General features: G+C 49.6%; 1 protein-coding gene across 1 annotated transcript; it reads left to right on the plus strand.

Moving 5' to 3' along the window:
* Positions 1 to 833: 833 nt before the first annotated feature.
* LOC311202424 (olfactory receptor 14J1-like) lies at positions 834 to 26,539 on the plus strand (the record flags this gene model as incomplete). The annotated part of the gene is made up of 2 exons (XM_084277013.1): positions 834 to 1,568; positions 26,507 to 26,539. The coding sequence occupies 2 exons, from the start codon at positions 834 to 836 to the stop codon at positions 26,537 to 26,539; spliced, it is 768 nt and encodes a 255-aa protein (XP_084133139.1).
* Positions 26,540 to 26,679: the final 140 nt, after the last annotated feature.

The raw sequence follows: 26,679 nt of genomic DNA on the forward strand, positions 1-26,679 counted from the left end.
CCCAGTGAGGAGAAACCCCTGAGTGCCTGTCTGTCTGTCCCTGTCCCTCCAGCCTTGGCTGGAGTGTTTCTCACTGTTTCATCTCCTATCCTTGCTGCCTTTGTCCAACCTTTTCCTGGGGCTCTAGGCACGTCCATTTGTGGGGCTGGCACTGAGCTGACCCTTAACTTCAGGACCGACATCTGTAGGACTGAGGTTTTCCAGGCAGCTCCTGCTGGGCTGCAGTTGCCTCCCACAATGGCACCGCTCTCCCAGGGACTCTTGTGCCCCAGAGAGGAGCCCCATGCAGGAGACATCTTGGCACAGAGGCCATGGCAATGCCACTCATCACCTATGTGTGGGCAGCTGCACTGAGCCCTATGTGTCCCTGGCTGGGAGCGGGGAGCTGAGATCCTCCTTGGGTAGGATGAGACTGCAGGAGGGCTTTGGAGCTCTGCCCTGTGAGACTGGATTCCTCGGCTCTCAGTCAGGAGAAAATCAAAGCTCCAAAGCTCTGCTCTGCCCTTGGGTGAACTTGGAGTGACAGTGCTGAAAAGCTCATTCCTATCAAAAAGGGCTTTATTCTGAGATCAGGCCATCCTTCTATTTACTGACTGCTGCCAGGCAGCACTGAATTCTCATGAGCCCACAGCCAACCCTCCTCCCAGCAGTGGCACACTCAAGCCAGCACAAAGCAGACCTCCCAAAAGGGACCTGACAAAAATCCCCTGAATACAGAGTCAATCTGAGGGTGTTCCCTAAGAGTTGGAAGATGTTTTCATCCGAGAAGTGTTCCCTAACTTCTCACTGTGCCTTTTCCTCCTTGGACAGGTCTCTACACTTGACAGCAGCAGATGTCCAACAGCAGCTCCATCAGCCAGTTCCTCCTCCTGCCCTTTGCAGACACACGGGAGCTGCAGGTGCTGCACTTCTGCCTCTTCCTGGGCATCTACCTGGCTGCTCTCCTGGGCAATGGCCTCATCATCATCACCATAGCCTGTGACCACCACCTCCACACCCCCATGTACTTCTTCCTCCTCAACCTCTCTATTGTTGACCTTGGCTGCATCTCCACCACTGTTCCAAAATCCATGGCCAATTCCTTGTGGGACACCAGGGCCATTTCCTACACAGAATGTCTGGCTCAAATATTTTTCTTTGTATGTTTGATCTCAACAGAGTTCTGTCTTCTCACTGTCATGGCCTATGACCGCTACGTTGCCATCTGCCACCCCCTGCACTACGGGACCCTCCTGGGCAGCAGAGCTTGTGTCCACATGGCAGCAGCTGCCTGGGCCAGTGGGTTTCTCTATTCTGTGCTGCACACAGCCAATACATTTTCACTTCCCCTCTGCAAGGGCAATGCCCTTGACCAGTTCTTCTGTGAAATCCCCCAGATCCTCAAGCTCTCCTGCTCAGATGCCTACCTCAGGGAAACTGGAGTCCTTGTGGTCAGTGCCTCTTTTGCTACTGGGTGTTTTGTGTTCATTGTGGTGTCCTATGTGCAGATCTTCAGGGCTGTGCTGAGGATCCCCTCGCAGCAGGGACGGCACAAAGCCTTTTCCACCTGCATCCCTCACCTGGCTGTGGTCTCCTTGTTCCTCAGCACTGCCTTCTTTGCCTACCTGAAGACCCCCTCCATCTCCTCCCTATTTCTGGACCTGGTATTGTCATTTCTTTACTCTGTTTTTCCACCAGCAGTGAACCCCCTCATCTACAGCATGAGGAACCAGGAGCTCAAGGATGCTGTGTGGAAACTGAGGACTGGATGTTTCTAAGCAGCTCATCTTTGGCATATCACTGGCCATGGAACTCACATTAGGACCAGTCTGTATTTAGCACGAATTTTGCTGGTTGTTTAGTCTTCTCAGTAGCCTAGGTACATGTATGCACTTCACCTTTCTCAGCAGATTTCCACCTCTGCTTGCTCTTTGGTCATTTCGATGCTGCTCAGCTCTCCAGTGTCTTCCGAGACTTGGAAAACTTCCCATCTGTCAGATGTCTAATAAATGATTCTCTCAGAATTTTAATGTGTTGTCAAGTGACCTTTCTATCTATCTGAACAAAAGTTGGTTTGGAGAGAATCTCCTCTGAAAGCTGACCCCCTTCATATGCTGCAGGATGAGCATGAGCCAGCAATGTGCCCTCCTGGCTATGAAGGCCAATGGCACCCTGGGGTGTATTAGAAGGGGTGTGTTCAGTAGGTCAAGAGAAGCCTTTCTCCTCCTTGCCCAGGTGAGAACGCACCTGGAATGTTGTGTCTAGTTCTGGGCTTCTCAGTTCAAGAATGACAGGGAACTCCTTGAAAGAGTCCAGCATTGGTCATGCTGTGGCTCTGTGATTCTGTGGTTCCTACACAGTGGAATGATCCTAAAAGCTCCTGTTTTCATTTTCAGGCTCAACTAGTGTCCACCTTAGGAAGTGCTAAATGTGTAGTAGGGCTGCAAAGCAGATTTGAGTGCTGGAAGATGTTCCTGGCCTGAAACCTATCTAGGTAGCTCACTAGCAGCCCAAGTAGGCTTAAGGCTCAGGGCTTACCTTTCCTAACTGTGCCTGTGGACATTTACAGGCTCTCCCAGCATCCAACATGACACACTAAATGTAAAGCAGTAGCCTCAAACATAACATGCAAGGGCATAAAAATCTTATTGGCCTGAAAACTCTCCTTGTAGCCCACTAGCAGCCCCAGTAACCATGGGGCACAGGGTTTTCATAGACAATGCAATGGTATGAAATTTGCCTGTTGTCTTTTTCCAGCTCTAACGGTGTCCACCGTTGAAAACATAAAAAGTCCAGCTATAATTCCCAAAGACAAAGTTTGAGGTGTGAAAGATGTTTCCGACCTTCAACCTGCCTGGGTATCCCACTAGCAGCCCCCGTAGCCCCGGGACTCAAGGTTTTCTTTAGAAAGGGAACAGTCTGATGTCATTTTGGGGCTCTACCAGCATACACCTTCAAACTGCTAAACGAACAGCAAGAGATCCCTAACAAAAGTGTGAGGGATGAAAGATTCTCCTGGCATGAAACCTGCCTAGGTAGATCACTGGCAGCCCCAGTACCTTAGGGCTCAGAGTGTTCAGAGACAAAAGAAGGGTCATAACATTGCTTGATGTTATTTCTGGCTATACCAGAGTCCACCTTTGAACCTGCAAAATGCACAGCAATACATCCCAAACTAAAGGTGTGAGGGATGAAAGATGTTCATGGCCTTACATATCCCCTGGTATCCCACTAGCAGCCCCAGGAACATGGGGGTCAGGGCTTTTGTAGCCATGGGAGTGGATGTAACTCTGCCCAACATAATTTTCCAGCTTCAACAGTGTCCACCTTTGAAACTGCTCAATGTCCAGCACCAGCTCCATGGCAAAAGGTGCAAGGGCTTAAAAACCTTGGGGCTCAGGTCATTCCTAGCCACAGGACCAGTCCTAAAAATGTCATTTTCAGGCTCTACCATCATCCACTCTCGAACATGCTGAACAATCAGCAATAGAGTCCCAGGTTCTTTAGCACCTATTGCTGGCATTTTGTTAAAAGCACCGTAAGTTAGAGAGCCATCTGCAAGCATATGTGAACCATTAGTAAAATGGAGATTCCCTTCAGAGAGATCTTGAGAAATTCTGGGATTTGATGAACAGGAACATCAGGAAGATTTCCAAGCAGAAGAGATCTTCTCCTCCTGCCCGTATTTTCTCTGCGGCTGGAATTAATTCTCATGTTGGTGGCCCCCATAGTTCTGGTGTTTGGATTTGTAAGTCATAAAGTCTAAATAAACATGTTTGTTCCTTGCTGAGCAGTGCTTGCACAGCATCACGGCCTTTTTTCTAGTTCTGCTCCAGAAATGAGTCAACTAGGAGTGCACAAGTGCCTGGAAGGGCACAGGAGTGACCCCACCATTGTGTTGCACTTGTTGTCTACAAAGGCGGCCTAATTTTGGGAGCAATACATTTGACTTTCTTTCTAGCAGCCAGTGTGGTGTCATGTGTGGGTGTTAGGATGAGAACACTGCTGATAACAGGGAGGCTTTAGTTGTGTCCAAGCAATCAGTCTTTCTCCTGGGCAGAGCTGTCTCTCTGCAGCACTGCAATATTTCTGAGCTCCCTCTATTCATCCCAGGAGCCCAGCCCAGCTCACAGAAGAGGAGCAGGTGAAGACATCATACTCTCCATCCCCTCTGGACTCCTCCCTAGAGCTCCAGGGAACCTTCTTGGAAAGAAACTGAAGTTCTCATTGACTTTCCCTCCCCTGGCTGGGGAGAAATCCTTGTGTCCAGCAGAGTCCTTTCTCCTGATCAAACCAGAGCTGGGCAGGACAATCACCTTTCATTGTCTCTGCATGAGACAGGACCCCCAGGCAGGGACAGGCAGGGGTCTCTGACCCCCTGCAAAGTTTAAGGAGCATGGCTGCCTGGGAGCTGCTGGTCCCAGTGCCCATGGGAATTACTGAGTATGAAGGCCAGGAGAGAGTTGCTCGGACACCAACCCCTGTTGTCAGCTGAAGGGCCAGAGGTGGTCCAAGAGACATGAGTGGGTTCAAGGTCCAATAGAGCAATGCTGCCTGGGATGAGGAGCATTTTTGAGCCTGGTGGGGAATTCCTTTGGCCAAATGAAAAGACACCAGATGGTCACAGTTAGAACCATCCATACCCAGAGGCACCACATGTCCAACAGAAACTCCAATAGCCAGTTCCTCCTCCTGGCCTTTGCAGAACCCATGGGAGCTGCAGCTCCTGCCGTTCTGCCTCTTCCTTGGCATCTTCCTGTCTGCTCCTCTGGGCAGCAGTTTAATGATCATTGTTACAGTCTCTCTAACATTTCCTCCTCCCTCAGCAGCCAGTCCCTGGCTGGTAGGGTTTGTGGAAGGATTTGAGCAGGTCATAGGGCAGTTATCACCTCCTACAGCCTGTGACTTTACAGCTGCACAGGCAAACAACCCTGGCAAACTGACACACCATCTGTGCAATGGTTGCCTTGGCTACATCATCCCAATACCATCCCCATCCCAATCCCATCCCCATCCCAATCCCATTCCATCTGTCCTGGATCTTGCCAGGGCAGAAATAACCTCCCCAGGCAGGCAGCACAGGTGAGCTGAGTTAGCCCAGGCTCTTTGCCACACCACTTGACATCACTCCCCCAGAAAAGGGGCTTGTTGGGGAGGGGCACTCCTGGTGCCTCCAGGGCAGTGCAAGTGCAGCTGAGTCATCGGGTTGGTCATCATGCTGTGCAGTTACTGGGTCATAACTGGGTATAAGTGAAATTCACTGTGGGCTACTTGCCTTTCATGGTGATTTGGTCAGTAAACTGTCCTTAGGCCAGCCCACGGAGGCTCTTTCTGTTTCTCCTGTGGGAGTGAGTGAGCGGCATGTGCTGCTCAGCCACTGGTTGGAGCTGAACCACCACAGCCCTTTTTGGAGCCCAAGGTGGGGCCTGAAGGGTTGTGATAACAGTAGAGGATGAGGTGAGGGGTGCTTTCTCCTCCCCTTTTCCCTTTAGGCTTTTTACAGCATCTGTTGAGAACGTTGACTATCCCTGGGATGTTCAGACCAGCATATGTGTCTTGCTCTCCTGAATGTCTGTCTGGACCTATGTGTTACCAACAACTGCTCCAAGAATATTGCCAAGAGGTCTTCCCTGGGCTGAAGGGTCAGGGGTGGCATGGGGTGTGGGAGGGCATGAAAAAATACCTAGACAAGAAAAACAGATCCAGAGGCACTGTGGCTGCCCAGGCCTCTGAAACCACCACCACAGCTGAGCCAGAAAGAGCCATTACAACAGGCACTGGAGCTACCCGTGCCTCAGAGAGTGCAGCTCCTCCAGTCTCCCCAACAAGCACCATGGGTACTCAAACCTCAGAGGCCAACCCCAGAGCTGATCCAGACAGCCAAGCAGTACACCTGTCAGTCACCTCTATCCAGAAGAAGAAATACATGGAGAAATCAGTCCTCATTGTGAAAGATGATGATGAACTGGGACCATTCCAAGGACCCGAAGAGGCAATACCAGAGGTTATAACCCGATCCTTGTCCTTGAGCTGAGAGACATGAGAAAAGACTTCAGCCGCCTTCCAGGGGAGCACATCATCACCTGGCTACACCCATGCTGGGACAATGGGGCACGCAGCAGGGAGAAGGCAGGGAGGCCAAGCAGCTGGGATCCCTGTCCAGAGAAGGAGGCAGTAACAAGGCAATTGGAAGGAAGTCTCAAGCTCTCAGCCACTGAAAGTGACTTTGATCAAGTGTAAGGGCACAGTACCAGTTCATTGAAGATGCTGTGTATTGGCCAGACCAGTGGATGACCATGGAGAGAGATATCCATTATCTGAGGGGATTAGCCATGTGAGAGATGATTTAGTGTGATCCTGACGATCTGCAGCTCTGTGCATGCTGGGCATAGACTTCCTCTGGAGAGGGCACTTCAAAGCCCCAAAAGGGTACCAGTGAGCTTTTGGAATAGCTGCCTCAGAGACAGAAGACATTGAACAAGTGTCTCTTCTGCCTGGACTGTCAGAAGACCCTGCTGTTGTGGGGCTGTGAAAGGTTGAAGAACAGCAAGTACCAGTTGCTGCCATGATGGTGGACAGGCAACAATACCACACCCAACAGAGACTCCCTGATTCCCATTCAGAAACTGATCATCAACTGGAGAGTCAGGGAGTGATTGGTAGAACCCACTCACCCTTCAGCAGTGCAATCTGGCTAGTGCAGAAGTACAGTGGGGAGTGGAGGCTGGCACTGGATTATTGTGCCCTGAATGAGGTCACACTGCCTATGAGTGCTGCAGTGCTGTTCATGCTGCAACTCCAGTATGAACTGGAGTCAAAAGCAGCCAGATGCTACGCAACAATTGAGATTGCAAATGCTTTTTTCTTGATTCCTTTGGTGACAGAGTGCAGGCCAGACTTTGCTTTCACTTGGAAGGGAATCCAGTATACCTGGGATTGACTGCCCCAGGGCTGGAAACGCAGCCCCATCATCTGCCATGGACTGATCCAGTCTGCATTAGAGCTGGATGAAGCCGCAGAGCACCTACAGTATACTGATGATGTCATGGCATGGGACAACACAGCAGAGGAATTGTTTGAGAAAGGAAAGAAAATTATCTGAATTCTGCTAAAGCTGGTTTTATCACCAAAGTAAGGGCAAGAGACCTGCTCCAGAAATCCACTTTTAAGGACTAAAATAGCTGGATGGGTGTCATCAGATCCCAGTGGATGTTATCAATACAACAGCAGTTATATCTCCACCAACACAAAGGAGACACAAGCTTTCCTAGGCACTGTGGGTTTCTGGAGAATGCATATCCCAAAACACAGCCAAATTGTCAGCCCTCTCTGCTGTGTAACCTGGTAAGAGACCAATTTCCAATGGGGCCCTGAGCAGCGAGAAGCCTTTGAAGAGATCAAACAGGACGTAGTCCATGCAGTAGCCCTTGGGCCCTTCCAGACTGGGCCAGATGTAAAAAATGTGTTCTACAGGTCAGCCTGGGAGAATGGCCCTATCTGGAGACTCTGGCAGAAAGCACCAGGGGAGGCTCAAGGTCAGTTTCTGGAGTTTTGCAGATGGGGTTACAGAGGATCCAGACACTCTAACAGAAAAGGAAATACTGGCTACATGTGAAGGGGTTCAAGCACCTTCAGAAGTGATTGGGACTGAAGCCCAGCTCCTGCTGGCACCCCGACTGCCCGTGCTGGGCTGGATGTTCAATGGGAAGGCCCCTTCTACACACCATGCCACTGATGCTACGTGGAGCAAGTGGGTCACATTTACCACACAGCAGGCTGGAATAAGAAACTCCACTCACCCAGGAACCCTGGAAGTGATCACAGACTGGCCAGAAGGCAAAGATTGTGGAATATCACCAGAGGAACAGGTGACACGTGCTGAAGAGGCCTCACTGTACAGTGAACTGCCAGAAAATGAGAGAAAATATGCCCTGTTCAATGATGTGTCCTGTGGCATTGCTGGTAAACATCAGAGGTGGAAGGCTGCTGTATGGAGTCCCACACGCCAATTTGCAGAAGCTGCCTATGGAGAAGGCAAACCCAGCCAGTTTGCAGAGGTGAAAGCCATCCAGCTGGCTTTAGACATTACCAAAGGAGAAAAAAGGCCAAATATTCCATATTTCTCTATACTATTTCCTGGATGGTGGTCCAGGGTAGATGGTCTAAATAATAAATGATGTTATGAACCTCCCCAGGACTCTGAAAATGTAAGATCTGGGCATGGTGTAGATGGTGTGGAAACAGGGGTGGATAATGTCCTGGCTCTGGCCAGGCCAGGCTCACCTCCCCAAGCAGAAAACACAGCTGAGCTGAGTTCACCTGGGCTGTTTCCCACACCACCTGACATCACTTCCCCATCCAAGGGGCTGGTTGGGAAGGGGTGATCGTACCATGGTGCAGCACTCTGTTATTGTTGGGTTTGTAAGGTACTCTGTACTGTCACTGGCTGTGAGTGCAATTGGGGCTGATATTGTTCCCCTTTTATGGTGCTTTTGTCAGTAAACTGTCCTTATCCCAACCCACAGAAGCTCTGTCTGTTTCTCCTCCGGGAGTGAGTAAGCAGCACGTGGTGCTCAGCCATTGTTTGGGGCTGAAGCACCACAGTTTCCAAGCCACAAGCAGTGAGCTTCTCAAAGAGAAAGTTCCAGAAAACTGTGTCCAAGGCCTTGCTAAATTCAAGGTAGACAACACCCAGAGCCCTTCCCTTGTCCAAGAAGCAGGTCACCCTGTCATAGACGGAGGTTCATTTGGTCAAACAGGTCGTGTCATTATGAACCCAAGCTGACTGGGCCTGATCACCTGGGGGTTCTTCGTGAACTGCATAATGGTGCTCAGGATGATCTGCTCCATCAGCTTCTCTGGGAATGAGGTCAAATTATCAGGCCTGTAATTTCCCTGATCATCCTTCTGTCCCTTCTTATATAGGGGGTTATGTTGACTGATCCAGTCAGCCAGGACTGATGGAAAGTGGCTTGGTGAACCCCCCTTGCCAGCTCTTTCAGCACCCTTGGCTGCATCCCATTCAGCCCCACAGATCTGTGCACATCTCTGTGGTGCAGCAGGACCTTCTCCTCCTGGATTGAGGTGGGGTCATTCTGCTCCCTGTCCCTGTCTCCTAGCTCAGGGAACTGGATTCTCTCTCTACAACTGCTCCTATTACTAAAGACAGTGGCAAAGATTTCATTAAGCACCTCAGCCTTGGCCTCATCTTTCCACAATGTTTCCTCCTGAATCTGATAGGGGATGGAGGGTCTCCCTGCTCTTTCTTTTATTTAAATGGAGGACAGATGAATTTCTAGCTGGACTTTGGACCAACAATGAAGAGAAACTCTCATCCTGTTGTTCTTCCCTCAGCATTACACACCCCATGCTGCCCCAGGAAGAGCCTGAGCAATGCCTGAGGGACAGGACCTGTCTTCCCTGGGCTGGGGGGTGAGGGCTTGGCCTTCCTGCTTCATCAAACCAACCCAGGGCTTGCTCAGCATCTCAGCTGTTTGTACATTGCCTTTGCCTACCAGCCAACATGGCCTCCAATTACCTGTCCTAACGAGTCCCTGGGGAGGCTCAGCCAGCAATGGCTCTCAGTGGGACTCATTAATACTTCAGGTACGTTGGCTTCTGCTTTTGACATGGAGTTTTTTGTGTAATTTCCTCTCAGTACCTGAGCTTCAAGGACTCAGCACCAAATGCACCCCAGGGCTCATTAAAAATACAAAGCAAGCCCTAACGAGCTATGTCTCTTCATGTATTATCTTCAAGTCTTCAAGAGATGTACAGATCATTGAAGCTGTTTCAAAGGGAGCTCAGAGTAAAATTGATTTATTTTTAAGGGTGTAGGTTATTATTTTCACTGTAGAGGAGAGATGACAACCTCTGACTGAGATTGAGGTTCTCCTGATGTCTGGCACAGTGGGAACAACCTTGCTGCACATCTCCACAAGCCCACCATGACTCTCACCAGCCAACTGGGACTTGCATCCCTTGTCCTTACATCAGGTCTCTCTGCTGCACTCCACAGTGGGGCATTACAGCCCCTCTGTACCAGCTCCCCTGCTTTCCTTAGAGAACTGGCTGCACACAGGCAGCACACAGGGAGTTATTTTCCCAACAACAGAAGAAACCTGACAAGATCCACCATTAAATCAAACACTCCTCACTCTATGCCAAGTGCAATCTGACACCAGTGAGGTTCACCTGCCACAAAGCTTAACCAGGTGAGAAATGTTCTAGTGAGGAAGGAGACTGTGAAATCACAGCAACTCAAGATCTGGCTAAAGACAGAATGAGTCAGACAGCTGCCAGAAAGGCAAGGGTTTAACTCCCTGAAACTCAGAGCAGCAGCTGGATTGTTGAGAGGTGTCTGAATGGTCAAAGGGGAAGGGAAATCTAGAGACCAACCACAAATGCTGGTGTGCAGATCCATTGATGGAATGATGATTTCAGACATGGTCAATTGACTTTGGACAGGTAGAAATATGTGACAGACAGGGGAGATTAAATGCACAGCGGTCCTGTTTCAGGCCAGGCAAGAGTTCACCTCCCCAAGCTTCCAGCAGAGGTGAGCTAAATTAGCAGGGGTGACCTGAGTTAGCACAGCTGAGCTGAGTTAGTCCAGGCTGTTTTCCACACCACCTGACATCTCTCCCCCATAAAAGGGGCTGGTTGGGGAGGGACACTCATGGTTTCTTTAATGTGGCTGGGGCATTTGGTTGGTCCTTGCATTGTGCATTACCATGTGATCCTTTGGTCAGTAAAGTACTCTCTGTTATCACTGGATGTGAGTGTAGTTTGTGATGTGCTGTTATCATTTTTTCACAGTGATTTTGTCAGTAAACTGTCCTCATCCCAGCCCACAGAGCGTCTGTCTGTTTCTCCTCCGGGAGTGAGCATTATAACCTGACCCTTGTACATGAGTACCAAGGGAACGGTCCTAAAATTACCTGATGCCATTTTAGGACTCTACCAGTGTCCACCTTCAAACACACTGAACATCCAGAAATATCTCCCAAACAAAATGTGCGAGGGATGAAAGATGGGTCTGGACTACAGCCTCCCCAGGTAGCACACTAGCACCACCAGGAACCTTGGGGCTCAGGGCTTTCCTTAGAAAGGGAACAATCCTGACAGTGCCTGATGTCACTTTTGGGCTCTACCAGTATACACTTTCCAACTGCGAAACGAACAGCAATAGATCCTTAAAAAAAGCTGTGAGGGATGAAAGATGTTCCTGGATTGAAAGCTCCTGAGATAATCCACAAGCAGCTCCAGTACCCTTAGGGCTCAGGGCTTTCATAGGCAACAGAATCTTCCTGGCAGTGCTTGACATCATTTTTCGGGCTCTAACAACGTCCAGGTTTGAAACTGCAAAATGTCCAGCAATAAATCCCCCAAAAGAAAATCAAAGGTTGAGAGATTGTCCTGCCTTGAAACCTCACTAGGTAGCCCACTATCAGCACCAGTTATACTTGGACTCAGGTCAGTCCTTACGAAGGGAATGGTGGTGACAGTGCCTGATGTCATTTTCTGGCTCTACCAGTGTCCAAATTGTAAACTGCTAAATGTCCACCAATACATCCCAAAGAAAAAGTGAGAGGGTTGAAAAAAGTTGCTTGGAATGGAACATGCCCAGGTAGCCAACTAGCAGCCCTAGTAACCTTGGGGCTCAGAGATTTGCTTGATAGGAGAAGAGTCCTAAGAGTTCTTGATGTCATTTCCAGGCTCTGCTACCATCCAGCTTCAAAACAGCTAAAGCTCCAGCAATAACTCCATCCTAAATAAAATTTGAGGGATGAAAGATGTTCGCTGGCTGAAACCTCCACTGTGAGAGGCAAGTTGCCCCAGTAACCCTTGAGATCAGGGCATTCCTTGCCATGGGAACGATCCTAACAGAGTCTGATGTCATTTAAAAGCTCTACCAGCGTCACCCTTAAAATATTCTAAATGTAGAGCAATAGTTCCCCAACCAAAGGTGTGAGGAATTAAAGAGGTTCCTGGCCTGAACCTCCCCAAGGTATCCCATGAGCAACCCCATTAACCTTGAGGCTCAGGGCATTCCCAGACAGGGAACAGTACTAACAGGGCCTGATGTCAATTTACAGATCTACCTGCATCCACATTCAAAACTTCTACATGTAACACAATAGCACCAAAGCAAAAGGTGTGGGGACTGAATCCTCCCCAGGCACTGCACTAGGAGCACTGGTAAGCTTGGAGCTCAGGGCATTCCTAGCCACGAGAATGGTCCTAAAAAGTCCTGATTTCATTTTTGGCATCTACCTTCATCGACCTTCAAACATGCTGAACGTCCAGCCATAGATTCCCAGGTTCTTTAACACCAGTTGCTGTCATTTTGTTAGAGGGAACACAATTTGGAGAGATACCTGCATGCACACATGTGCACTGTTAACAAAATGGAGCTGCACCTCAAACTGACCTTGACAAACGCTGGGATTTCCAGACCAGAAAGATCAAGAAGGTTTCCAACCAGAAGAGATCTTCTCCTCCTGACCATATTTTGTCTGGGCTGGAATTAATTCTCATGTTTGCAGACCCCAAAGTTCTGTGGGTTGGATTTGTAAGCAAAAAAGTCTAACTAAATGTGTTTGTTCCTTGCTGAGCAGGGCTTGCACAGCATCAAGGGCTTTGGACTAATTCTGCTGCAGAAATGAGTCAACTGGGAGTGCCCAAGTGCTGGGAAGGGGACAGAACAGGCCCAGCTGATCATAACTGACCAAAGGAATTATCCATACTGTATGACTACAAGAGTGAGCCCACTGTTGTGTTGCACTTGTTGTCTGCAAAGGTGGGCTGGTTTCAGCCAGGATAGAGTTGAATTTCTTTCTGGCAATGGGTGTAATGCCGTGTTTGGGAGTTCAGATGAGAGCAGTGCTGATAACACAGGGATGGTCGAGTTGTGTCCAAGCAGTCAGGGACTTTTCAGGTTTTTATGCTGCCCTGTTTCCGAGAACACGAGTTGCACCCAGGGAGCTGGGCGGGGACACAGCCAGGACACAGCCAGGTGACCCAAACTGGCCAAAAAGCGTATTCCATTCAATTGTGTCATGCTCAGATGATGGCTGGAGGGGAGAGGATCGTGCAGATCCAGGATATGGAGTTTTGGGGAGTGTCCAGGTTCAGGACAGCTCTGAGCTGTTCCCCCTGAGCTGTGAGGTTCAGTGAGAAACTGCACTGTGCAGCCCCAGTTTGTATATTGTGCTACAAAGTCCTGTTGTTGTTGTCAGTCTCTCTCTGCTGGCCCAGTAGACTGTTCTCATCCCAACCCACGATGTTTTGGGTGTTTTGGTTTCCTTTTTTCTCCCTTCATCCCAGCCATAATCCACCCCCACACCATGTTGAAGAGAGAGAGTAGCTGTGTGGTACCCGGCCCTCAGCTGGGATGAAACCATGACCAAAGGTTCCAGCACAACACCCGCACATCAAGGCAGCTCAGACATGATGGGTGGAGAACTGGGCACAAGAAGAATTTGGTCATTCTGGGGGAAGCCATAGCAGTCAGAGGTGCTGAACAGGGATCTGGCCATGAGCACATTGGGCTGCACTGGGAGGAGCGTGGCCACACAGACAAGGGCCCTTCTTGTCCATCTGGATGCAGCACTGGTGAGGCCACTTCTGGAGCAGTCAGACCCAGTCAGTCTCCAGACTGGGGCTCCCCAGTCTGGAGAAATGGGGAGGAACACTCGTGTGGGCAGTAAAAGTATGCCAAGTTACAGTGAGGGGTCTTGTGTGGAGAGGTTGAGTGACCATTGCTTCTTTAAGTCGGAGAGAGGGGAGGGTAAGGGAAGCCCTGTCTGTGGTATGTGGAAAGCACATAGGGTATCAAATCCACTGAAACTGCAGCTTTGAAGGTCAGAGTTGCCATGAGGATAAAGAAATGTCACTGTGAGGGCAGTACTGTGATGCAAAAAGTCACTCAGAGGAAGTGTGGATGAGCTGGTGGGTTTGTGCTTGTGGGAACAGCTGGTGAGGATGGAGAGACATCGGAACAGGCAGGGACATCATGGGGTGAGATCAAGGTTGGGAAGGTTGGTGTGTGCTTGCAGCGTACAGGGAAACAGGCACAGGTGTGGGGCAGTGTGGGATGGGCTGTGGTGCAGATGGCCAAGGGTGCAGCCAAGATGAAAGGGTCTGATAGTAAAGAGGTCTTTGCCTCCTTAGCTGTGGCTGATGTCCCTGCCACAGAGACTTCAGAGGAGACACATTGTCCTCATGGCCACAGAGCATTGTTTTCCCCTTGCACCCACCCCAGGGTAGACCTCCATGTGTCACATCCCTGTCCTTCCCTTGGTGTCACACTCCCCACATCCCAAGGAAGAGCCCTGAGACACAGGTGAGGGTCAGGATCTCTCTGCCCAGGGGCTGGGGGTCAGCACTATGCATTTCTGCTTCATCAGACCCAGCCAGGGTGTCCTCAGCATCAAAGCTGCCTGTGCTTTGCCTGGGTTTGTCCTCATGGCCTCCAGTTGTCTGCTCTAACGAGCCCATGGGGAGGCTTTGTCAGTAGTGACTGTCGGAGGGGCCTGTAAATGCTTCAAGGTACTTTGGGCATTAGTCTTGACTAAATATCTGGAGAGGTTTCATCATTCTTCTCTTGGTACCTTGAGGTCTGTGGACTTCAGAATAAAACACACCGTGGGGCTCATTAACATCCAGAAAGCCCTCACAACCATGGCTCTTCAAGTCATTTATTTAAAAAAAAAATAAGCCCTGTACAACTAATTGGAGAGGTTTTATTTGAGTGATGAAAATTTCAAAGGAGTGTCACAATGGAGGTTTTTTTCTTAGGAAAAAATTTTACTGTCATATCTCTGATCATGGAAGAAAGTTCAGCAGCATGCTGCAATGGGGACTGGTCCAGAGGTCTCCTAAAGAGATCTGGACAGGCATTAAAAGCAGTCTCTTGAGATCCAAGCCTGTGTTGAGAAACTTGCTCTTCCCCAAGCCCAGCAGTGCCCTTGTTGGCCTCCTGGGACTCCCAACACTTTTCCTGGCATCATCTGTGCTCACAGGCACAGACAGAGTTCTCTGACAACAAACAGCAGTTCAACATGATCCAGTTTAATACCCATGAAATCTCTCTCCTCAGCTGCCTGCTACGGCCAAGCAGCGTGTGGAGGGGGTCAGCTTTCAGAGGAGATTCTCTCCCAGAACAATTTTAATCAGGTACATACAAAGGTCACTTATCAACACACTGACCTGCTGACAGAATAGTTCATTAGACTTTTGAAATATGGGATGTTTTCCAACTCTCTGAAGCTCAAAGCAGGAACCAGAGACTGAGCAGCATCGGAATGACAAATGAGCAAGCAGAGGTGTAATGTAGAGAGGATACGTCCATCTAGTCTGCTGAAAAGTTGTCCTTAGCCATGGCCACATCATCAGGAGAGGTGGAAACACCCGAATGATCAGGGTAATGAAAGAGACAGACTAGTGGTAAGACAGGTACAGGGGAAGGTGAGTATTTCTTCTGCTGCCCTGAGTACCAATCCTGGCAATGCCCGTTCTGTCCTGGTGGGAAAGCATTGCCATTCCAGACAAGCAGACGAGTGATTCAGGAGATGAAGAGGTGCTTGTGAAATTGTTTAAATAAACCCAAAAAACAAGGAAGGGAAAATTGTGGCTCTTTGGAGGTAGACATGCTGCAAAGTGTGCATGCTTTGTCATTTCGTAGTGTCTGGAGAAGAGAAGACCTAGAGATACAGTGTCAGGAATAGGATGGATGTGCACCATGCTGTTATACCTTAGATAATATAAGAGAAAAAAATATTGAAATAATTAAAACCTGCTAAACAGAGACTGGTCCTAACGTGAGTTTCATGGTCAGTGATATGCAGAAGACCATGAGCAGTGCGTTGCTGCTTAGAAACTACTGGTCATCAGTTTCCACATGGCATCATTTAGCTCCTGGTTCCTCATGCTGTAGATGAGGGGGTTCACTGCTGGAGGAAACTCTGAGTAAAGGAATGACACTGCCAGGTCCAGAAATAGGGAGGAGATGGAGGGGGACTTCAGGTGTGCAAAGATGACAGTGCTGATAAACAGGAAGACCACAGCCAGGTGAGGGAGGCAGGTGGAAAAGGTTTTGTACCGTCCCTGCTGAGAGGGGATCCTCAGCACAGCCCTGAAGATCTGCACATAGGACACCGCAATGAACACAAAACACCCAAAAATTAAACAGACACTGAAAACAATGAGTCCAGTTTCCCTGAGGTAGGCATCTGAGCAGGAGAGCTTGAGGATCTGGGGGATTTCACAGAAGAACTGGTCAAGGGCATTGCCATGGCACAGGGGAAGTGAAAATGTATTGGCTGTGTGCAGCACAGCACAGAGAAACCCACTGCCCCAGGCAGCTGCTGCCATGTGGACACAAGCTCTGCTGCCCAGGAGGGTCCCGTAGTGCAGGGGGTGGCAGATGGCAACGTAGCGGTCATAGGCCATGGCAGTGAGGAGAAAGTACTCTGTGGAGAGCAAAAATACAAAGAAAAAGAGTTGAGTCACACATCCTGTGTAGGAAATGGCCCTGGTGTCCCACAAGGAATTGGACATGGATTGGGGAACAGCAATGGAGATGCAGCCAAGGTCAGTAACAGAGAGGTTGAGGAGGAAGAAGTACATGGGGGTGTGGAGGTGGTGGTCACAGGCTATGGTGATGATGAGGAGGCCACTGCCCAGGAAAGCAGCCAGATAGATGCCCAAGAAGAGCCAGAAGTGCAGGAGCTGCAGCTCCCGTGTGTCTGCAAAGGGCAGGAGGAGGAACTGGCTGATGGAGCTGCTGCTGTTGGACATCTGCTGCCATCAAGTGGGGAGAGCTGTGAGAGTCGGAAAATGCAATGAAACGTTAGGGAACACTTCTATGAGGACAACCTCTTCCAATTCACATTGACTCTCTGTATTAAGGAGGACTTTTTTCAGGTCCCTTGTGGAAGCTCTGTTTTGTGCTGCCTTAAACGTGCCACTGCTGGGACGAGCATCAGCTGTGGCCTCTCTAGAACTCATTCCTGCCTGAGTTCTGTAGAATATCAGTGTCTGCGCTGCAGGGGATATGAAGCAACAATACCACACCCAACAGAGACTCCCTGATTCCCATTCAGAAACTGATCATCAACTGGGGCAACACAGAAGGGGAATTTTTTGAGAAAGGGAAGAAAATTATCCTAATTCTGCTAAAGCTGGGTTTTCTATTAAATAAAGTAAGGTCAAGGGACCCACTCCAGAAATCCAGTTTTTAGGAGTAAAATAGCAGGATGGACATTGTAAGATCCCAGTGGATGTTATCAATACAATAGCAGCTATGTCTCCATCAACCAACACACAGGAGACACAAGCTTTCCTAGGCACTGTGGGTTTCTGGAGAATGCATATCCCAAACCACAGTCTCATTGTCAACCCTCTCTGCTGTGTAACCTGGTAAGAGAATGTTTTGCAATGGGTCCCTGAGCAGTGAGAAGCTTTTGAAGAGATCAAACAGGAGATGGTCTGTGTAGTAGCCCTTGGGCCTGTCCAGACTGGGCTATATGTAAAAAATGTGTTCTACACTGCAGCCAGGGAGAATGACCCTTCCTGAACTCTGGCAGAAAGCACCAGGGGAGGCTCAAAATCAGTCTCTGGTTTTGGAGTCGGGGCTACAGAGGATCCAGACACTTTAACAGAAAACGAAATACTGGCAGCACATGAAGGGGTTTGAGCCACTTAAGAAGTGATTGGGACCAAATCCCAGCTCCTGCTGGCACCCCGACTGCCAGTGCTGGGCTGGATGTTCAAAGGGAAGCCCCCTCCTACACAACATGCCTCTTATGCTACGTGGAGCAAGCGGGTCACATTTATCCCACATCAGGCTTGAATAAGAAACCCCAATCACCCAGGAACCCTGGAAGTGATCACAGACTGGCCAGAAGGCAAAGATTGAGGAATATCACCACAGGAACAGGTGACACGTGCTGAAGTGGCCTCACTGTACAGTGAACTGCCAGAAAATGAGAGAAAATATGCCCTGTTCACCAATGGGTCCTGTGGCATTGTTGGTAAACATCAGAGGTGGAAGGCTGCTGTATGGAGTCCCACACGCCAAGTTGCAGAAGCTGCCTATGGAGAAGGCAAATCCAGCAAGTTTGCAGAGGTGAAAGCCATCCAGCTGGCTTTAGACATTACCAAAGGAGAAAAAAGGCCAAATATTACATATTTCTCTATACTATTTCCTAGATGGTGGTCCATGGCAGAAGGTCTAAATAATAAATGATGTTATGAACCTCCCCAGGACTCTGAAAATGTAAGATCTGGGCATGATATAGATGGTGTGGAAACAGGGGTGGATAATGTCCTCGTTCTGGCCAGGCCAGAGCTCACCTCCCCAAGCAGCCAGCACAGCTGAGCTGAGTTCACCTGGGCTGTTTGCCACACAAACTGACACCACTTTCCCATCAAAGGTGCTGGCTGGGGAGGGGTGGTCATGGCATGGTGCAGCACTGTTATTGTTGGGTTTGTAATGTACTCTCTGTGCTATCACTGGGTGTGAGTGCAATTGGGGCTGATATTGTTCCCCTTTTATGGTGCTTTTGTCAGTAAACTGTCCTTATCCCAACCTACAGAGGCTCTGTCTGTTTCTCCTCTGGGAGTGAGCGAGCAGCATGTGGTGCTCAGCCATTGTTTGGGGCTAAACCACCACGGTTTCATAGACACAAGCAGTGAACCTTTCTAGGAGAAGGTGGTGGGAAACTGTGTCCAAGGCCTTGCTAAAGTAAAGGTAGACAACATCCAGAGCCCTTCCCTTGTCCAAGAAGCAGGTCACCCTGTCATACAGGGAGATCCGGTTGCTCAAACAGGACCTGCCCTTATGAACCCAAGCTGACTGGGCCTGATGAACTGGGGGTTCTTCATGAACTGGATAATGCTACTCAGGATGATCTGCTCCACCAGCTTCTCTGGGACTGAAGTCAGACTCTCAGGCCTGTAATTTCCCTGATCATCCTTCTCTCCCTTCTTATATAGGGGGTTATGTTGACTGATTTCCAATCTGCTGGTACCTCTCCAGTCAGCCAGGAATGATGGAGAGTGGCTTGGTGAACCCCCCTTGCCAGCTCTTTCAGCACCCTTGGGTGCATCCCATTCAGCCCCACAGATCTCTGCATATCTCTGTGGTCCAGCAGAACCTCTGCTCTCTACAACTGCTCCTAAAGACAGTGGCAAAGATTTCATTAAGCACCTCAGCCTTGTCCTCATCTTTCCACAATGTTTCCTCCTGAATCTGATAGGGGATGGAGAGTCTCCCTGCTCTTTCTTTTTTTTAAATGGAGGGCAGATGAATTTCTAGCTGGGCTTTGGACCAACAATGAGGAGAAACTCTCATCCTGTTGTTCTTCCCTCAGCATTACACAGCCCACACTGCCTCTGGAAGAGCCTGAGGAATGCTTGTGGGACAGGACCTGTCTTTCCTGGGGCTGGGGGTCAGGGCTTGGCCTTTCTGCTTCATCAAACCAACCCAGGGCTTGCTCAGCATCTCAGCTGCTTGTACATTGCCTTTGCCTACCAGCCAACATGGCCTCCAATTACCTGTTCTAACGAGTCCCTGGGGAGGCTCAGCCAGCAATGGCTCTCAGTGGGACTCATTAATACTTCAGGGGACTTTGGCTTCTACTTTTGATATGGAGTTTTTTGTGTAATCTCCTCTCAGTACCTGAGCTTCAAGGACTCACCACCAAATGCACCCCAGGGCTCATTAATAAGAAAAAGCAAGCCTAACGAGCTATGTCTCTTCATGTATTATCTTCAAGTCTTCAAGAGATGTACAGATCATTGAAACTGTTTCAAAGGGAGCTCATAGGAAAACTGATTTCTTTTTAAGGTTGTAGGTTATTATTTTCACTGTAGAGGAGAGGTGACAACCTCTGACTGAGATTGATCCAGGGTGCCTCCTAAGGAGGTCTGGACTGCTCTGAAAAAATGTTTGCTTGAGGCAGTGGGGACAACCTTGCTGCACATCTCCACAAGCCTACCGTGACTCTCACCAGCCAACTGGGACTTGCATCCCTTGTCCTTACATCAGGTCTCTCTCTGCACTCCACAGTGGGGCATTACAGCCCCTCTGTACCAGCTCCCCTGCTTTCCTTAGAGAACTGGCTGCACACAGGCAGCACACAGGGAGTTATTTTCCCAACAACAAAAGAAACCTGACAAGATTCACCATTAAATTCAACACTCCTCACTCTATGCCAAGTGCAATCTGCCACCATGGAGGTTCACCTGCCACAAAGCTTAATCCTGTGAGAGATGTTCTAGTGAGGAAGGAGACTGTGAAATCACTAGAACTCAAGAGCTGGCTGAAGACAGAATGAGTCAGACGACTGCCAGAAGGGCAAGGGTTTAACTCCCTGAAACTCAGAGCAGCAGCTGGATGGTTGGGAGGTGTCTGAATGGTCCAAGTGGAAGGGGAAGGGAAATATACACGTCTGTCAAGTGTAGGGGAAAGATACCAGTTCAGTGAAGATGTCATGTGTTGGCCAGGCAAGTGCATGACCACAGAGCAGAGTATGCAGTATTTGAGAGAATTAGCTGTGTGAGAGATGAATTACTATGATCCTGATGATCTGCAGTTACCCACCAATCCTGACGAAGTCCAATGTTCCTCACCCATGTGGTATAAGTCTGTGTGGAGTGCACCAGCATCATATGCCAACTGACTGGCAGTAATAGATTGGGGAAAGGAAGAAGCACCGATACAGGCCGAGGTGTCTGGCCAACTCCATCTATTTGAAGAAAGTCTTTGTTCCTCCCTTGTCTCAGCCATCTGAAGTAAGCCTTCCCCTGTTCCAGTAAAAAGTACAGACCAAGAGGTATCCATTCTCTCTGCATGACCATGGGAAACCCACCTCCAATCCTGAGTGAACAAGCTGCAAGGAAAAAGTTACAAAAAGAGATTTCTCCAGGAGAAATTCTGCACCAGTTTCCAGTAGTCAGCCCACCAGACTGTCATTGTGCTTGTGATCCTCTTGAAGGGACTGCTCAGCCTTTTTTTGGAAGGCAAGTATGATGAACAAGATTAGAGGGCAAGTTTTCAGAGGTACAAGCCATCCAGCTGGCTTTAAACATTGCCAGATGAGAAAAGTGGCCAAAATTCTACCGCTATACTCACTCCTGGATAGTGGCCAATGCCCTGTGGGGGTGGTTGCAGCAATGGAAACAAAGCAACTGGGAGTGCAGTGACAAACCCATCTGGCCATGATGTAGACGGTGTGCAAAAAGGGGTGGATATTGTCCTGGTTCTGGTCAGGCCACAGTTATCTCACCTGTGCTGGCTGATTGGGGAGGTTGAGTTAGCCCTGCCTGTTTTGCACACCACCTGACATCACTTCTCCATAAAGGAGCTGGTTTGGGTACCACTCCTGGGTGCCTCCAGGGCGGTCTGAGTGCAGCTGGGCTGTTGGGTTGGTCCTCCTGTCCTGCAGCACTCTGTAATCCTCAGGTGGGTAAGGTACTCTGTGTTCTCACCGGGTATGAGTGTCATGGGCTGTTTATTGTTCTAGTTTCATGGTGTTTTTTTCAGTGAACTCTCCTTATCCCAATCGACAGAGGCTCTGTCTCTTTCTCCTCTGGGAGTGAGCCAGTGGTGTGTGGTGCTCAGCCACTGTTTGGGGCTGAACTACCAGAAGGATTTAAATTACTCTCTCCTCTTTTCATTTATTTTCTATCATGTCCTTTAATGCCTCTTGCTGAGGCACCACAAGTCAGCTGAGGCTTCTACACACACGCATCAACCACTGACACATCGGAGCTTCACTTCCAGCAGACCCTGGCAAAACCCTCCGTGGTTTTACAAAGAGAAACCTCAAGAACTTTTCCAACAAGAGCTGATCTGCTCCTTCTGATCTTGTGATGTTCTGCATCAGGGGATAACCAGAACAGGGGGTAGAACCAACACATTGTCCTGTTTTGTGACCAATCCAGCATTGGTGACACATGATAATCTATTCATTGCTGCCCAGTGCTTGCTCAGCATCAAGGCCCTTCCTGATTTGCGTGCTGCTCCACTAGAAAGTAAGCTGAGGGAGCACTGGTTGTTGTGGGGGAGGACTGCCAGGGCAGCTGGTGCCAACTGCCCAAAAGAATCTCCCATGCATGATGACATCATCAGTGAGCAGGGTTAAACCTCAACACCCGCACATCAAGGGAATTCAGACATGACTGGTGGAGCAGCAGTGTCAAGGAGGAGGCTTTGGGCGTTCTGAGGGATGCCACAGCAGCCAGGGATGCTACACAGGAATCTGGCCATGAGCACACTGGGCAGCACTGGGAGCAGTATGGCCACCCAGGCAAAGGCACTCACTGTCAGTTTGACTCAACACTGGTGTGGACACCAGCAGAGAGTCCAGGAGTAGGGAGTGGGGGGTCGGTCAGGATGAGTGTGGAGGAACAGTCATGAGGTTGAAAGAAATTCTGCTAAGTTAGGGTTAGGGGTCTTGTGTGGAGAGTCTGAGAGATCTGGGCTTCTTTAGCCTGGGGAAGGGGAGTCTGAGCAGAGTATAGGGGTAGCTCCAGAAAGCTTGAGATTTCCTTTACAAATGAAAGGCAATTAAAACTAGAGGTGCAGATGGGTTATAAGCATGGAGAAACACCATTCTGAGGGTAGTGCTGTGGTGTTTGGAGTTACTTGGAGGAAGTGTGGATGAGCTGGTTGCTTGGTTTATCTGGGAACAGCTGGCGAGGAGGGGGAGACAACAGTACAGGCAGGGACATCCTGGGGTGAGAAGAAAGTGGGAAAGCGGTTGGGAACCTGCAGGGAAACAGGCACAGGTGTGGGGCAGTGTCACATGGGCTGTGGTGCAGAAGGTCAAGGGTGTTGGCCATGCTGAAAGCACCTCATAGAAATGAGGTCTTTTCCCCCTTGGCTGTGGCTGATGTCCTTGCAGAGGCATCAGAGGAGATACATTGTCCTCACGGCCATGGGACATCATTGCCTTCTTGCACCCACCCCAGGGAGGCCTCCATGTGTCATACCCCTGTCCTTCCCTTGGCATCACACTCCCCACATCCCACGTAAGAGCCCTGAGACACAGATGAGGGTCAGGATCTTCCTGCCCAGGGGCTGGGGCTCAGCACTTGACATTTCTGCTTCATCAGACCAAGCCAGGGTGTCCTCAGCATCAGAGCTGCCTGTGCTTTGCCTGGGTTTGTCCTCATGGCTTCCACTTGAAAGGTGTAAGATGTTCATGGGGCGGCTTTGTCAGGAATGGCTCCCAGTAGGGCCCATGAATGCTTCAAGGTACTTTGGGCATTTGGTCTGACTTTGACATTTTGAGAGGTTTCTTCAGTGTCCTCTTAGTATCTGAGGTCTGTGGACTCAGAAGCAAATATACAATAGGGGTCATGGAAATACAGAAAGCCTTAAAAAGCATACCTCTTCAAGTGCTTTTCATTAAAAAAAATCCAGACTTCTACAAATAATTGGATTACAGTTAGGTGTTTAATGATGAACAGTTCAAAGGAATATTACAATGGAGGATATTTTCCCTTCATGGGTATTTTCTGTCATGTCTCAGGTGATAGAGCACAGCTCATTGTTACACAGTGTCTGTGTCTCACCAGACCAGGAGATAGTCAATTTGGAATGGGATGAATGAGGACCATGTTATTATAGCTTAGAGAGAACATAATGAAAAAGAAACCAACAACTAAAATCCCTACTAAATCAGAATGGTCCTAACGTGTTACATGGCCAGTGACAGGCAGAAGATGAGGAGTTTATTGCTGCTTAGAAACATCCAGTAATAAGTTTCCACAGGGCATCCTTGAGCTCCTGGTTCCTCATGCTGTAGATGAGGGGGTTCACTGCTGGTGGAAACACAGAGTAAAGAAATGACACTACCAGGTCGACAAAATGGGAGGAAATGGATGGGGGCTTCATGTAGGCAAACGTGGTAGTGCTGAGGAACAGGGAGACCACAGCCAAGTGAGGGAGGCAGGTGGAAAAGGCTTTGTGCCGTCCCTGCTCAGAGGGGATCCTCAGCACAGCCCTGAATATCTGCACATAGGACACCACAATGAACACAAAACACACAAAAAATAAGCAGACACTGACCACAATGAGTCCGGTTTCCCTGAGGTAGGCATCTGAGCAGGAGAGCTTGAGGATCTGGGGGATTTCACAGAAGAACTGGTCAACAGCATTGCCATGGCAGAGGGGCAGTGAAAATGTGTTAGCTGTGTGCAGCAGAGAATAGAGAAACCCACTGGCTTGGGACTTGCATCCCTTGTCCTTACATCAGGTCTCTCTCTGCGCTCCACAGTGGGGCATTACAGCCCCTCTGTACCAGCTCCCCTGCTTTCCTTAGAGAACTGGCTGCACACAGGCAGCACACAGGGAGTTATTTTCCCAACAACACAAGAAACCTGACAAGATTCACCATTAAATCAAACACTCCTCACTCTATGCCAAGTGCAATCTGCCACCAGTGAGCTTCATCTTCCACAAAGCTTAACCCTGTGAGAAATGCTCTAATGAGGAAGGAGACTGTGAAATCACTGCAACTCAAAAGCTGGCTAAAGGCAGAATGAGCCAGACAACTGCCAGAAAGGCAAGGGTTTAACTCCCTGAAACTCAGAGCAGCAGCTGGATGGTTGAGAGGAGTCTGAATGGTCAAAGGGGAAGGGAAATCTAGAGAGCAACCACAAGTGCTGGTGTGCAGATCCACTGCTAAGTGGTGCTTTCAGTCATGGTCATAGAATCATAGAATCTCCTGAGTTGGAAGGGATCCATAAGGATCATCCAGTCCAACTCCTGGCTCCACACAGGGCCAGCCAAGTCAGATCATGGGACTGAGCGCATCATCCAGATGCTTCTTGAACTTGGTCAAGCTCAGAGCTCTGACCCCTTCCCTGGGCAGCCTGTTCCAGGGCCTGACCACCCTCTCAGTAAAGAACCTCTTACTAACATCTAGCTTAAACCTCCCATCACAGCTTCATGCTGTTCCCTAAGGTTCTATCACTGGCCACCAAAGAGAGATCAGCACCTGCCCCTTCTCTCCCTCTCCTCAGGATGCCACAGACTGCAATGAGGTCTCCCTTCAGTCTCCAGGCTGAACAAACCAAGAGACTTCAGCCTCTCCCCATGAGACTTCCCCTGCAGGCTCTTCACCATCCTCATTGTCTCCTCTGGATTCTTTCCAATATTTTAATGTCCCACTTGTACTGTGGAGCCCAAAACTGCACCCAGCACTTGAGGTGAGGCTGCACCAGCACAGTGTAGAGGGGGACAATCCCCTCCCAGGACCAGCTGGCAATGCCATGCTTGATGCACCCCAGGACATGCTTGGCCCTCCTGGCTGCCTGGGCAAACTGCTGGCTCGTGTTCAACTTGCTGTCGACCAAGACCCCCAAATCCCACCAGTGTCTGACCCCCCAGTCTGTATGTGCAGCCAGCGCTGCCCCTTCCCAGGTGCAGGATCTGGTGCTTCCCCTTGTTAATCTCCATGGTGTTGGTGACTGCCCAGCTCTCTGACCTGTCCAGGTCTCTGCAAGGCTTCTCCACCCTCAACAGAGTCAACAGCTCCTCCCAATTTGGTGTCACATGCAAATGTACTTAAGACACCCTCTAGTCCAGTTGTCTGGTCATTTATGGAAACATTAAAAAGAATCAGAGAATCACAAGTTTGGAAGAGACCTTTAAGATCATCAAGTCCAACTGTCCCTGTTCTGAGCTAAACCAGATCCCTAAGGACCTCACCTACCCCTTTTTTTGAACACATCCAGGGATGGTGACTCAAGCCCCTCCCTGGGCAGCCTGTTCCAGGCCCTGACAACTCTTTCAGTAAGAAATATCTTCCTAACATCTCATTTGACCCTGCCCTGGCAGAACATGAGGCTGTTTCCCTTTATCCTATTACCTTTCACCTCACTGAAGAGACCATCTCCCACCTCTCTACACCCTCCTGTCAGGTAGTTGTAGGCAGTCATAAGGTCTCTCCTCAGCCTCCTCACATCTGATCTGACCCTGCCCTTGTGCAGCTTGAGGCCATTTCCTCCTGTCCCCTGGCTGATGAGACCATCGCCCACCTCTCTGCACCCTCCTGGCAGGGCAGTGATAAGGTCTCCCCTCAGCCTCCTCTTCTCCTGGCTGAACACCCCCAGCTCCCTCAGCCACGCCTCAGAGGATTTGCCCTCCAGCCCCTTCCCCAGCCTGGTTGCTCTTCTCTGGACTCACTCCAGGACCCCAATGTCCTTCTTATGGTGAGGAGCCCAGAACTGGACCCAGCACTAAAGGTGCAGCCTCACCAATGCCGAGTACAGGGGCACAATCCCCTCCCCAGACCTACTGGCCACACTGTTTTTGATACAAGCCAAGATGCCGTTGTCCTTCCTGGCCTCCTGGGTGTGGCAGAATGGCTTGAGAAGCCAGTCCATGAGCCTGTGGAGCAGCTGCCCAAGCAGTTGCCTGTGTAGCTCAGTCAGACCAGGCCCCACGCCGTGTTGGTGAGAACAGAAGGGTCAACAATCGGTCAGTGTGTTCTTGTGTCTCGTGCAGCAAGGACACGAGATGTGGGAGCAGGAGGTGTGATAAGGATTCAGTGCTCCTGGGACTGAGAAAGAGACATGATTCCCAAGGTGCAAGATGGGTGGAGTATGTAAATGTAACCTTTAGCTAAGAGCCAATTAGAATATGACAAGTACAACACGTGGTAGGAACAGTATCAAAGG

This window comes from Gallinula chloropus (assembly GCF_964237585.1).
Source record: "Gallinula chloropus genome assembly, chromosome: 30".
Classification (NCBI taxonomy): domain Eukaryota; kingdom Metazoa; phylum Chordata; class Aves; order Gruiformes; family Rallidae; genus Gallinula; species Gallinula chloropus.